General features: G+C 43.7%; 1 protein-coding gene across 2 annotated transcripts in view; it reads right to left on the reverse strand.

Annotated features, from left to right (window-relative positions):
* Positions 1-250: 250 nt before the first annotated feature.
* arhgef37 (Rho guanine nucleotide exchange factor (GEF) 37) overlaps positions 251-13,071 on the reverse strand; it is a 47,714-nt gene continuing 34,893 nt past the window's right edge. The window contains exons 9-15 of one of the 2 annotated variants that reach the window (XM_079556195.1): positions 12,373-12,486; positions 10,526-10,695; positions 8,620-8,767; positions 8,151-8,279; positions 6,530-6,725; positions 6,013-6,332; positions 251-719 (exon numbers count right to left, since the gene is read on the reverse strand). In XM_079556195.1, coding sequence (XP_079412321.1) covers positions 513-719; positions 6,013-6,332; positions 6,530-6,725; positions 8,151-8,279; positions 8,620-8,767; positions 10,526-10,695; positions 12,373-12,486 — 1,284 coding nt within the window. In that variant the 3' untranslated portion in view covers positions 251-512. The remainder of the gene's footprint in view (positions 720-6,012; positions 6,333-6,529; positions 6,726-8,150; positions 8,280-8,619; positions 8,768-10,525; positions 10,696-12,372; positions 12,487-13,071) is intronic. The other variant, XM_079556194.1, reaches the window with a different exon arrangement.

A 13,071-nucleotide genomic window follows, 5' to 3' on the forward strand; every position in this document is an offset into this window, starting at 1 on the left:
GTTTTGTATTAGTCAACAAAACCTTTATCCACAGTTAAAGTCTCATTAAGTCTAGTTTTAGTCAGCAAAAATATCATTTTGATTGACATTGTGATGAAACATTTGAGGCGACTGTACCATCGGCCTTAATATGTTATCACACTTTTGGTTACTATGCTGTTTCCATCCGATTACAATGTCCTTACTTTACCGTTAGAGTGCAGCCCTTTGTTGCCTTTATCAAATCTGCAAGAAATTGGCAAGCAACATTTAGATTTCTTCTAAAACTGCAGGTCTAACAAGTAAATACTTCTGAACTTGTTAGAAAACACAAAATCTACAGAATTCAAATAATCTTAAGCACTTAGACTCTCCGTTTTTGCCGTGTTGGATTAGTGCTTGCTCAAAGGCCACAGAATAAATATCAGATAAAAGTCCAATAGTTTAAACACTGATCGTCTTCATCATAAAACTGTGCAAACGCGGCACTAGCACCGGGCCCAAGCACCGGGCCCCGCTCAGAGTCCTCCGCGTCAGGGGTAGGGCCGGACGTAGCTCTGCTGGGGCACCATGGTGAGGTAGTTGGAGGGCACGTACCCGCTCTGCCCTCCGCGGGTCTGGACCAGGCTCCACTCGGGGTTCCCCTTCTTATCGTGCGGCGCCAGGACTTGGATCGGTTCCCCGGCACACAGCGACACCTCGCCCCGGCTGCGTGCTGTGAACGGGTACGCCGCGACCACCTGGAGAGGGATGTGGACAGGTTAGAAAAGATAAGATAAGATAATTTATTAATCTCACAAAGGAGAAATTCACTTGTTACATTCGGCATTCAATAACATCACTGAGGGTTGTGCAAAGGGGGGTTATTGCACATGTTACTTTACAGTCTTGTTGTACTGTCTGACAGCAGTGGGGATGAAGGACCTGCTCCTTCTTGCACTGAGGGTGTCTCAGTCTACCACTGAAAGAGCTGCTCAGCTCCTCTACAGTCCCGTGCAGTGGGTGGGAGGTGTTGTCCATCCGTCCATCCATCCATCCATCCATCCATCCATCCATCCATCCATCCATCCATCCATCCATTTTCTTCCGCTTTATCCGGGGCTGGGTCACGGGGGCAGCAGTCTCAGCAGAGATGCCCAGACTTCCTGATCCACACACACCTCCTCCAGCTGTCCCGGGGCGACACCAGGCCAGCTCGGAGACATAGTCCCACCAGCGCGTCCCCTTCCACCCTGCGAAGGAAGCTCATTTCGGCAGCTTGTATTCGCGATCTTGCACTGTCCTCGTCTTGTGATGGAGGTGAGCTCGGGTAACACCCTCCTGTCCCTCACCTCCTCCACAGAGTCCAGGGGGCAGCCCAGGACGGAGCTGGCCCTCCTGACCAGCTTGTTCAGTCTGTTCTTGTCCCGCTCTGTGCTGCCCACTAAGCCCAGCGTGGTGGAGAGCAGAGGCGACCACAGAGGCCTGCTCACTCAGAAGGACCTCAGTCTCCTCAGAAGGTGGAGGCGACTTTGGCCCTTCTTGTCCAGGGCGTTGGTGTTGTTGGACCAGTCCCATTTATTGTTGAGGTGAACACCCAGGTACTTGAAACTGTCCTCCCACTGGATGTTCAGCGGTGTGTGCGGTAGTGGCTTCCTCATGAAGTCGATCACCGTCTCCTTCGTCTTACTGGTGTTGAAGCACAGGTGGTTTCGCTCACACCAGTCCACAAAGTCCATGATAACCGACCGGTTCTCCAGGTCGTTCACTCAGACACAGCCCACAAAAGAGACTGGGTGTTGTTTGTGTATCCCATCAGAAACAACAAACATGAAACCTCAAACGCACGAGATATGACTTGAAATAGAACCTCAAATAAGTCATTTCTTTGCATGACAGGTCCCGTTTAAAGATTGGTCAGGCAGCACTCAGCAGAGGATTTTCCCCTCAGGAACTCGCAGCGGCTCTAATTCTGTCCTGTCATGTTCCTCAGACCGACTGCTCTAACAAGGCCGAGTGGCTCTGACCAACAGTGATCAGCACAAATGACTGTCGCGCTCAGTGAAAAGGTTAAGGCACTGGCTCCGTCTCCGCAGATCTCCTCTCAGTGTTTCTAATGAGCGTACAGCACTGGCCTGATGGCGCCGACAGACCGCTAACACGCCGGCATGAGTGTCAATAACACGGCGTCGCTTACAGACACTCGAGCACCAACGAGCTTTTTAAACCACTTATAAGGACTAAATAAAGGAATAGGTATAATGCAGACAGGTGTGAGGACATGGCTATTGTTGCTTTAAAATAAGCTCGATACTGCCACACAGTGTTTGTCCATGGTCACAACACTCTGCTGTTGAACAGGATCATTTATAGCTGTGTGTAAGTGTCGTAGTAGCCAGGCGTCATGTGGCTTAAAGGAATAGGCCACCGTTCTTCCGTACTGAGATATGTGTTTACCCCTTTTTATCCACTTAGAAAATCGACATGCTTAATTTTGTGTACCTATACTTGGATCGTTTAACTACTCATGTAACCGTATTTAAACAGGGAAAACGTCGAAGAGCTTGGTCGGTTCTGACTATGGCCCCGTTTGGCCCCATAAGCCGTCATTCCACATAGCGCGACCCGAACGTGCACGCCACGATCTACGTGCACGTATCGACTCTACCCCGCCCACACTTTCTGTTTCCACCACACACACACCCACATTTGTTGTGGGATGCGCCCCCACAGAGGAGCACGCTGTATAGATCGTCATTGAAAGTTTTGTAAGAAGCGATGAGAACAAATGTGGACAAACGCTGCCCTCTGGTGGGACATATGGAATCATTCAGAGGAGCCAAGCTGTATTAAAACAGAAAAGAAACCACTTAATACAACTGTGAAGGTAAGCTACATGCAAATGTTATGCTAACCGCTGCTAATATCGGCAAAATCCCCTTTTAGAACAGCCCTATGATGTTGTGAAATATTAAATCTGTGTGACCTGCGTGTTAATAGTGAGGACTGTCCACTCTCTCGTTGTCAATCAGAGGCCAGAGTCTGTTCACGTCACATCAGACACGGGTCAGAGCTTTGGCCACAGCCAGAGAGCGGTCCCAAAACCTATACCTGGTCAGACCGGTTTTGCCCTGGCCTTTGTTATGGAAAAGCTCAACAAAGTGGATGACATGCGCCTGCATGTAGAAAACCACCTATAGGAGAGGAGGAAAGGCTAAAGGCTAAAAACATCTTTGGTCTTTTTACGTGACTCAGCGCTTGTGTAAAGATCAAACAGGTACGCATCAACTCGTCTAAGCACAGGTAAGAACACATCTCAGTATGGAAAAACAGTGGCCTGCTCCTTTAACTTATCCACGTATATGTTAACAGAGTCGAAACACAAATATTAGCATAACTTAACATTGACATTTGGGTTATTTTCCCATGATGTGACTTCCTCAAAACAGTATCGGAATATTTTCAACAATAGTGTCCATAAACCTAGCAAAGTCAGATTGATATTGTGTGATGTGCTGCTGTGATTGGCCCAAAGCACAGCTGGATCGGAACAAGATGGACTCTTGTGTGTTTGTTACAAATATGACATAATTCAGTTTGAAGGCAAGGTTAAGTTTCACTTAACAGAACAGAAGCCAGTGATAAAACAGTACTTAAATACTTTCAATGACTGCTCTTAGTATAGATCATATATTTGTAAGTTTGTGTGAAGTACTAAGACCATTAGAAGCAAAACCAATATCCTGTGAAAGAATGTGACCCAGTGCACACATTCCATATGACTCGCTCCTCCTGCTCTTCAGAGTCTCTAATGTGAATCAATGAGATGTGCAGCCCACGCTCAGGCAGTGCAGGAGCCTGGAGGCCTCAGTGCCTCTGCCCTTCACCCTCCCACTTACAGGGTTAAACCGGCCATTATGGGCCACGCTTCACTCTAACGGGGACACTTAGGCTGAACCATTTTGGATTTAAATTCATTCAGTTTTCACATGTTTTTTCCCTAATCCTGTACATTTTGAGACTGAAATTTTAACATTTAAATGAATAAAACAATTTGGAACTAAGCTACAGGGTTAGCAGGCTTTGTACATGAATATAGGCCTGTGCAATTAATGGAAATTCAATTACGATTTCAATTACTACACTAAAACATTACAAAATTAGTATAATCGGGAAAAAAACGATACATATATATATTTTCTGGCCAGCAGGGGGCAGGTGTGAAACAGAGACCTCTCCTTAATCAAGGCAAACTTGAAATCATTTGTACTTTTATGACTGTTTAGAAAACAGAAAATATTCAGCATAGTTTTTTGATTAATAAATAAATAAATAAATAAAATAAAGATAGACTGTTTTTAAAGGCAACAAATAATCGTTTGAATTATATTAATTATATAGTGATTATTATTTTTTTTAAATCGAGCAGCCCTACATGAAGATGCTTCTGTTCTGTACATTAACGGTTCTCATTCAATTTAGACCTGATTTAGTCCTATGTGGATCTTTTTAGAACCTTTTTGAACACACCTTTGTCCCGTTTTGGAGATGAAATGTCCATATTGTGACAGTTTGAACATGTACAGAGGGATGTTGAACATGGATTGAAGGATAATGAGGGCTCAGAGGAAGATCAAAGAAGAGATTTATGGATGTCGCCAAAGCCAAAAGCAGCGAGTAAAAAGCAATGGCGATCGGTCTTTGCTTGTGCTACAATAATTCAGCATGATCCGCAGAGAAATGTGTCCAAAGCGGAGCCAAAATGCCAGCTCATTAATCAGCGGCTCGTGTGACAGCTCCATCTGTGGCGGCTGCTCTGAAATATTAACATCCTCGACGGCGACATGCCAAAACTTTTCTCCCGGCATCTGCAAGTTTACTTTACTGTCACGGCCACTTGGCTTTGTAAAGAATACAGACAACTTCATTTAAAGCAACACATTACATCCAAGCAACATGTCAGATATCATTCTTAAGGTTTGAATGTGTATTTTTGACCAGCTTTTGAGTAATAATAGTCGAGCAATGTCATTATTTACCAAGAATCCACTTTATGGTTTTGAATGACATTTAAGGCCTTACATTTGGCACATTTAACGACTTCTATTGCTTTTTAACGAAACCCTGTTGATGATTTAGTCGTCATCTTCAACAGTAAATGCAGTGATCCTTGTTCTACAATGCAAAAGCAAGTCAAATTTTATGCTTTTTTTGCCCAAATACAATATTTTTGGGCTCGATATTTATCATCTGTACATTTATAAGCGTTTCCCCCCCATTTTTTCTTTGTAAAAGAAGCAAATTGAGTTACATTATATTTCATGTTTTTGCAGCTTGTGTGGTATTTTAGGATTCTGAAATCCAGAGTAAATGTAATATGTGATCAGATGTTTAAAAAGAGCCTGTAGTCGGCTCTACAGCAGCTGAATCCCATCACAGTGAATAGGACTAAAGCTCCTTTGGACCCACTAGTAGAGCAAGCGTAGTATAAACGTAAAGAAAATGATATGGAAAAAGTGTTGAAAAGGCTACAAAATAGTAAATGGAAAAAGCATAAAAAAAAGACAAAAACACAACAAAAAAGCGTTTAAAAAAGACGAAAGCGCAACACAAAAAGGTGGTAAAAAATGCCATGAAAGCAACAATAACGCAACAAAAACACGACAAAAGAAAATTCAACAAGAAAGCCACGAAAGAGTGACAAAAAAAACGATGGAAAAGTGACCAAAACACAACAAAAAAAACTTCCAGTTGGAAGCTTTTAGATTTGGGCAAGGCCAAACTGGTTCAGGCTGGGAGTAAAAGGTTAAAATGTCTTAAAATAAAATAAATACAAATGTGAAAAGCATTAAAGCCGGTCATATCCACTATAATACCCTCCGGAAACCCTGTAGCATAGGATACTACTCTATACTCTTTACTTCCTTTCCTGTACAATGAGTCTGTCTGGAACCATGACCCAAATAAAAACAATTAATGCACCAAACGAGCGTCATGAAAAGCTCTGTGTGAAGAATTTAAGCTCCAACATTGACTCACCTGAAACACGGGCACCGCAGGCGACACGGGAGGAGCCACAGGAGACACAGGAGCGCTAGGACTGAGTGGGTTTGGAGACACAGGAGAGCGCAGGGGAGAGGGGGAGACGGGAGGGGGGCGCAGGGGAGAGGGGGAGACGGGAGAGGGGCGTAGGAGAGAGGGGGACAGAGGAGAGGGGGGCACAGCTGAGGGGCGCAGGTCCAGGCTTTTGGACAGTTTCTTCCCCTCCAGCCTGGGGTCTGCTCTGGGGGAGAGCGGAGACGGAGGTGGGGGGCCCTCTGCTGGTGAAACATGGTACGGTCTCAGTTTAGAGGCCGGAGCGTAACCTCTTTTCCCTGCAAACAAAAACAGAAGCGACATGTTTAAGTGTCAAGGTTAAAACTAATATTAATAGGTCTAAAAAAAAAAAAGACCCAAAAACTAATAATAAATGAAGCCAAATACGCTGTATGTACCAACAATAATGGATGAGTCTTGTATAAAGTGGCTTTACAGTTTCCCGAGTGAATGCCTGAAAGCGTTTAAGCCTCACCCCCGGCGTCGACCAGCCAGCGCCTGCGGTCCCCTCTGCTGTCCCGCTCACTGACCACAGCCACCAGCTCTCCTTTGATCAGCGTCAGGTCCAGGTCCCGGCTGCCCACCACAGCCGCCGTCGCCTCGAAGATCCGCTCCCGGGGGTGTTTCAGACACAGCGTCTGCAAACGGAGGGACCAGCACGGGTTCACCGGCTGGACAGACGAGGGGGGAGGGGTTTGACATGAGAGTTAATACAGAGTTAAATACAATGGAGTAGTGATGAGCAACACTTAAAGGCTTTCCCTTAGGCCAAAAAAAAGTACAGTTTGAAGCTTTGAGCTGTTTCATTCTGCTGGAACACTGACCTCTTGTGGACAAACTTTATTATTGCGTCTTCTCATAAACAAGCCTCATAAACACAACCATGTGGAAGAGAATGGCCTGATATTGATGTTTGAAGGATCAAATCAATCACAGGCCGATAAATAAGAGTCATTTTCTTTGTAACGTGGGTCTGTGTTTCACGGAGCTCCAGTGGGCGGAGTCAGTCACCTGTGGCTCCACTGAGGCAGGACATCAATGCACAAGAGTCAGAGCTAATTTAGCCACTGTTTGTTGTAAATGGCATCACTAAATATTAGATATAATAAGACACTGTATTAATGTGTTGACATTTGAACAGTGCTTCAGGATTTGCAATACACGTGTGGTTCTATAAGCAAAGAACTTTCAACGATTTATTTTCATGAGCGGTTAGAGCAGGGGTGCCCAAAGTGGGGCCCGCGGGCCAAATTTGGCCCGCCGAAACAATATTGGTGGCCCGCCAGAGAGTGACCTACTTTTGCCCTGCGTGTGGTTAATACTAACTTTATTCCATACATTCTCAAAGGTAAATATGGATGCAGTACACTTTTTGGCCACCAGCGTCAAATTGGGGGCGTTGTTTCACTCCTTTCGCAAAGTTAAGGAAACACTGTTGTCGTTTCTTGGTGTTTATCAATCACAGAGTGTTGTCGCATCAACTTTCACAGTTTTCCAACTTTTATTGCAAAGGTTGTTGACGTCAACAACAGTATTTGTTAAAATAAAAGAATTAATGCTGAACTGACACTTTCAAAATAATTGAATGTGGCATTTTCTTTGAGTTAATGAATGAGGTAAAGTTATTGTAGGTGCTGTAGATACAGCTGTGTTTCTTTTGCACTAAATTGCTACAGATGTTGATTTGTTCTTCGGAAATTAGGCTTTTGCCATAGTTACCATTTGTTTTAATATTGCATGTTATTTGCATAGATTGAATCCAATGCAAATGTAGGCTATCAAAAAATAAACAGTCAATAAAATAAAGTAACTTTAAAATGTGCAGTTATATGTGTTTTTCGTGCTTGACATCGCCGTGTTTGGCCCGCGACTCACAGGCTTTCATTTTGGCCCTCAGACAAAAAGTTTGGGCACCCCTGGGTTAGAGCTTGTGTTTCACAGCTATAAGGTGAGTGCGGGACAACAGATGCAAATTAGCCCAAGGCTACAATGCGACGTTGCGTGTTTACATGCATGAGTCCCATGTCCATGTATGTTCATTAACATGCACTGTCCCAACCAAAACAACATCCAAAAGACCAATGTACAGTACGCACCATGACGAGGGGAGCGCTGAGAGCCTCCTCCACCGTCTGACACAGATCCTGCAGCTTCCTCATCCCCTTCAGCACCGCGCCCTCGGCCCAGCCCCAGAATGCACTGGGGCTCAGAGCGCTGTGAGAGAGCTGCACACAGAGAACAAGACAAAAATCGTGAATTACAGTAATTGCGAGTGTTTTTATTGCAGAACTGGCTCATGACTTTGCAGAAATGGCCTATGATGGACCCCGTTTTCTATAAATTGTACTACGGGGGCCGTTCTAAACCGTTCTACCCTCAGGCCCCAGAAGTGTGTCTACGGCCCTGCCTGCATCCATCATCATTTTCTGTTAGTCTGAATGAAATATGACAGTAATGAGAGCACAAAAAGTCAACACTCTGAGCCTCCCCAAATATCTTATCTGAGACCTGGATCGTGTTGGAGCCCTGTAGCCAGATTATATTATAAATAAACGTTCCTGTTACCTGTGTAGCGAAGGTCTGGAAGAGCTGGGTCATGTCCGAGGCCAGGTCCCGGTGTAAACAGCTGAAAGTCCCCAACATCCTCCAGATCAGCTGCAGAGACACAGTGTTGAACCTGGGCAGCTCCGTCAGTAACAGAGTGTTTATGGTCCTGCACAGACAAAACAATCATTAACTGTTAATGTGTTTATGATGATACAAGGGACATTTTCAATGCTCGAACCAGAATCTTTGGGCAGTTGGAAACAGATTTGTCACGCAGTGGTCAATGTTGAGATTTTTAGCTAGTTTTGTCACTTAAAACCTATTGCTTATTCAATTAAACTGTGTCCGCAAGCGACCGTGCGCTTATTCATTCACAAATATTGAAATATTCAGTATCCACATGTAGCGCAACAGGCGGTCATTTCCTTTCATGGAAGCAGCAGCGGCAAAAGACGCGAGAAATAACAAAACTTTAGCGCTCGTTGTCCTTATATTATAACAATATCTCCACTTTAGTAGCGCCTACAGACTTCAAACTTTCCCTTCATGGACTGAACATATTTTGTTTATTATCTGATTACCAGCCTGATTTATGGAGTTTTGAACCAGGCAAGGCAAAATTTAAAAAAATGTACAGATATTTTCACTTATAATTGGCTTATTCTAAAACTAAACAAGATATGAAAAATTCCCTATACGAGCACATATTTGTAGCTATAATAATAATGCCTTACACTTGTATTGCGCTTTACAAGCCTGTATTACCAAGTTTCTCAAAGCGCCACACTGTCATCATTATTCGTTCACTTCATACTCTGTGGTGGGAATCTACTTTTGTAGCCACAGCTGCCCTGGGGTAGAGTGACGGAAGCGAGGCATCCAGTCTGTGCCATTGGCCCCTCCGACCACCACCAACCACTCACTCACACACTACATTCACCCAACGGTCTCCCATCCAAGAACCGACCAGGCCCTTCCTGCTGAGCTTCCGAGGTCTGACGGGATCAGGCAGAGCAAAGGCGGTTTGGATTAAACTAATATATAAACAAAATAAAACTTTTTTTTTTTACTGAAAATAAAGGCAGTTTTATTTTACTATATATTATAAAATGAAAATAGCATGCCGCTCAAAAAATATACAGAATAAAGGGAATACTTGGAGTTACACTGTGTTGTTTAAGTGTTCCCTTTATTTTTGAGAAGTGTACAGTATATATCATATTATTAATTTGTATATATCCATCCATTTTCTTCCACTTTTCCGTTCCCGGGTCGTGGGGGCAGCCGTTGGAGCTGCCCAAATCACAATGCACCAGTCCCTTATGGCTCCTCCTGCAGGTGGGGGGTCCACAGAAGGACGGCCTCATGGTTCTAACCGGGCCTGTTGGTCTCTCATAAGGGGCTTCTGAACCGCTCTTTGTCTGACCCGTCACCTCGGACCTGTTTGCCCTGGGAGACCCTACCAGGGGCACAAAGCCCCCGACAACAGAGCTCCAGGATCATTCAGGCGCTCAAACCCCTCCACCACGTTAAGGTGGCGGTTCCAGGAGGGGTAATTTGTATATGAAAACAGAAAATGACTTGCAATACATTTTCCTCACATACAAACAGTGATCTACAACAAACATTTCAAATTATTATATCTAAATTAATTTTCCCCCCATTCATCTGCAGTGCCTTAATTGAGGACAATAGAGTTGTTACACCACCAGAGGGCAGTAAAGACCACCACAAAGCAATGACAGTTTTCTCTTGCATTTTCCTCAGTGTTTGGTGCCATATTTTAAGCACAGTATTATTAGTCTTAGTACAGCACAAGTATTACTGTTTTGGATACAGACGGGGCAGTAAAGACATAATATCATCATATATAGATGATGATATTATTAGGACCAGGTTTAGCAGCTGTCGTGCGATGACTTACTTGTACGTATTGGCCACCGCCTGCTCCTCGTAGCTCAGGTTGGACTTGGCCTCGATGAGCTCGTAGTCCAGCAGCTTGTCCAGTCTTTTCCGGATCAGGTTCCTGGGCCCGATCAGGAGGTCCCGCAGAGCGCAGAGGGGTTTGTGGATGAGCGCACGTAAACGCTTTTCCTGAGCAGACGGGACGGACGGACGGACGAGCGGGACACGGGGAGGAAATGACAGATAAGCATCGCAATTAGGTCAGAGAGCAGTTTAGATTAGCCTTAGAAATCAAGTTCAGCTACACAAGCGTCAGGAGTCAGGATTAAATAAGGGAAACTAATCACAGACCTAGGACTGCCTGCTCTAAAGGGTTCTTAGGCTTTGGTTTGACTGAACACACACTGGTTTAAAGAATAAATAATCAAAATAAAACACTTTTAAGTTCTATTATAAAAGTAAATGTACCTGCAGGCTGGCGTTCGAAATACATCCTGTACATGCCTGTGACTTTTGTTGCTATGGCGGCCATTTTGAATACTGAAGTCGAATTACAACAATACGTTTGTTAAGCGGTGACATCACAGCTCTACTTCCGGGTCCACAGAAATGCGAGAAACTACAAAAAACTCTTTAATGCCACAATCAATATTTCTGGAACTCAGCAGAGAATTACTGAACATACTTATTTATCAGGCCCCAAAATGCTGAACCTACTGCTATAAAAGTAATATTTACCAAAAATACATCTGGGTTAACGTAGAGAAATGCTAACGATGCAGCAGCTACGCTAACCCCGGAAGTACCAACTTTAGTAAATATTACTTTTTTAGCAGTAGGTGCGGCATTTTTGGCTAATGAGTTTGATAAATATGTAGGTTCAGCGTATTTGCCGGTCTGCTAGGCCCCGGAAGCAGAAGTCGTGACATCACACTTAACAAACGTATATCTCTACTCAGGACATAAATGAAAAACAACTGATCGACAGTGACATTATTATATACTCGTAATCATTGCTCAAGAAGAAAACAATAAAAACACGGCCCCAGAGACGCATGTTTATGTGATGCAACCAGCGAGTCAGTGTTTAAGCTGCTCAAGACGATAGCATGCTACCGGTTTGCATTTAGCTTCAACAGCTCAGCTCTGACCACTCCGAGAGAAAGCCCTGAACCACACTCCAAACCTTGGCGATAACATGTGAAAGAGGTCAGAGCTGTTACTGTAGTATTTCCTCAGTGTTCATAGATGTGAACCATGTGTTTATTGTGTTGAAGACGTTGACAGTTGATTGAGTTGCTAACCGGTAGCATGCTAACATCTTGAGCAGCTTAAACACTGACTCAGACTGAGACTCACAGAGAAAGGTTTTCTGTTTCCTCTTTGATGTGTTTAGTCTAAGGAGTGAAGCAGATCTTTAGTCAATCCTGCTGTAGCTCGACAGACAGAGCTGCTACGTCTGAGCCACATTTACTGGTTATATCACATAAACGTGCGTCTCTTTATGAGCAATGATTACGAGTAAATAAAAATGACACTGTCAATCAGTTGTCTTTCATTTTCATCCTGAGTAGGGATGTTGTTACATGTTGTGGTGGTAATAATAATAATACGGCTACTTCGTGATTCAAAATGGCCACTGGAGCCATGTCAGATGTCATTTGAAAAGCATGTTTATACAGCGGGAACCAAATGCTTACATACACTTTATTTGCATTTTTTTCCCTCGCTGTCTGACATGAAACCAGATTTAACTTTTACTTTTTTATTACCATTTTAGTTACACTTTCCTATAGGCTGTAAGCTTTCAGATATGGTTAATGACTCACTGATACAATGACTTAATGAGGTTAAGTGTGGACTTACGAATGTGGGCAGGATCCACTGTCGCAGAGCGGTGGTGATCTCTTTGTAACAGACCGGCTCCCTCTGCGCGTCCATGTAGAAGTCGAACTCCTCCGTCTTACACGACAGGAACGCCTGGGACAAACCAATACACCATCACACTTTATAGATCAATAATACTGATGAACAACGCAATACCTGCCATATTTGAAAGCTAAGACCTACAAAACGGAAACTCTTCTGTCTTGTTTTCACAATTTTTTGGGGTTTTTTCTTCATTGCTTTCTTTCCCTTTTTCTGTCATGTTTTAGTCCAGTTTTTGTCGCCTTTTATTTGCATTTTTGTCACTTTTTTGTTGTATTTTCATCCTCGATTATGTCACTATTCCCCGGTGCTCGGTTTTCCTCTGACCTGAGCAGAAAAGTAAATGTTTCCAGGGGTTAAAGTTAGACTGAAAAGGCTCACAGAGAATCATGTGTTTGGCTCAGGAAGTTTGAGCGTGTGACTAACTTTACACAGGAAAGAAAAAAGAAAAAAAACCTTCTACATTCATGAAAAAAAAAAGCCCAGCTTTGTGCTTCTGCAGCAGCGGTTCACGAGTGTGGAAAACTAAACTTAGAAAACTTTCCCCTGCAGAGTCAAGAGTGAGATTTTAGAGGCAGAATGAGAGGCCTGGATCTGTTCGAGACTGAATATATATTTCCATGAAGTCTGTCTTTG

This window comes from Gobius niger, assembly GCF_951799975.1.
Source record: "Gobius niger genome assembly, chromosome: 5".
NCBI classification, from domain to species: Eukaryota; Metazoa; Chordata; class Actinopteri; order Gobiiformes; family Gobiidae; genus Gobius; species Gobius niger.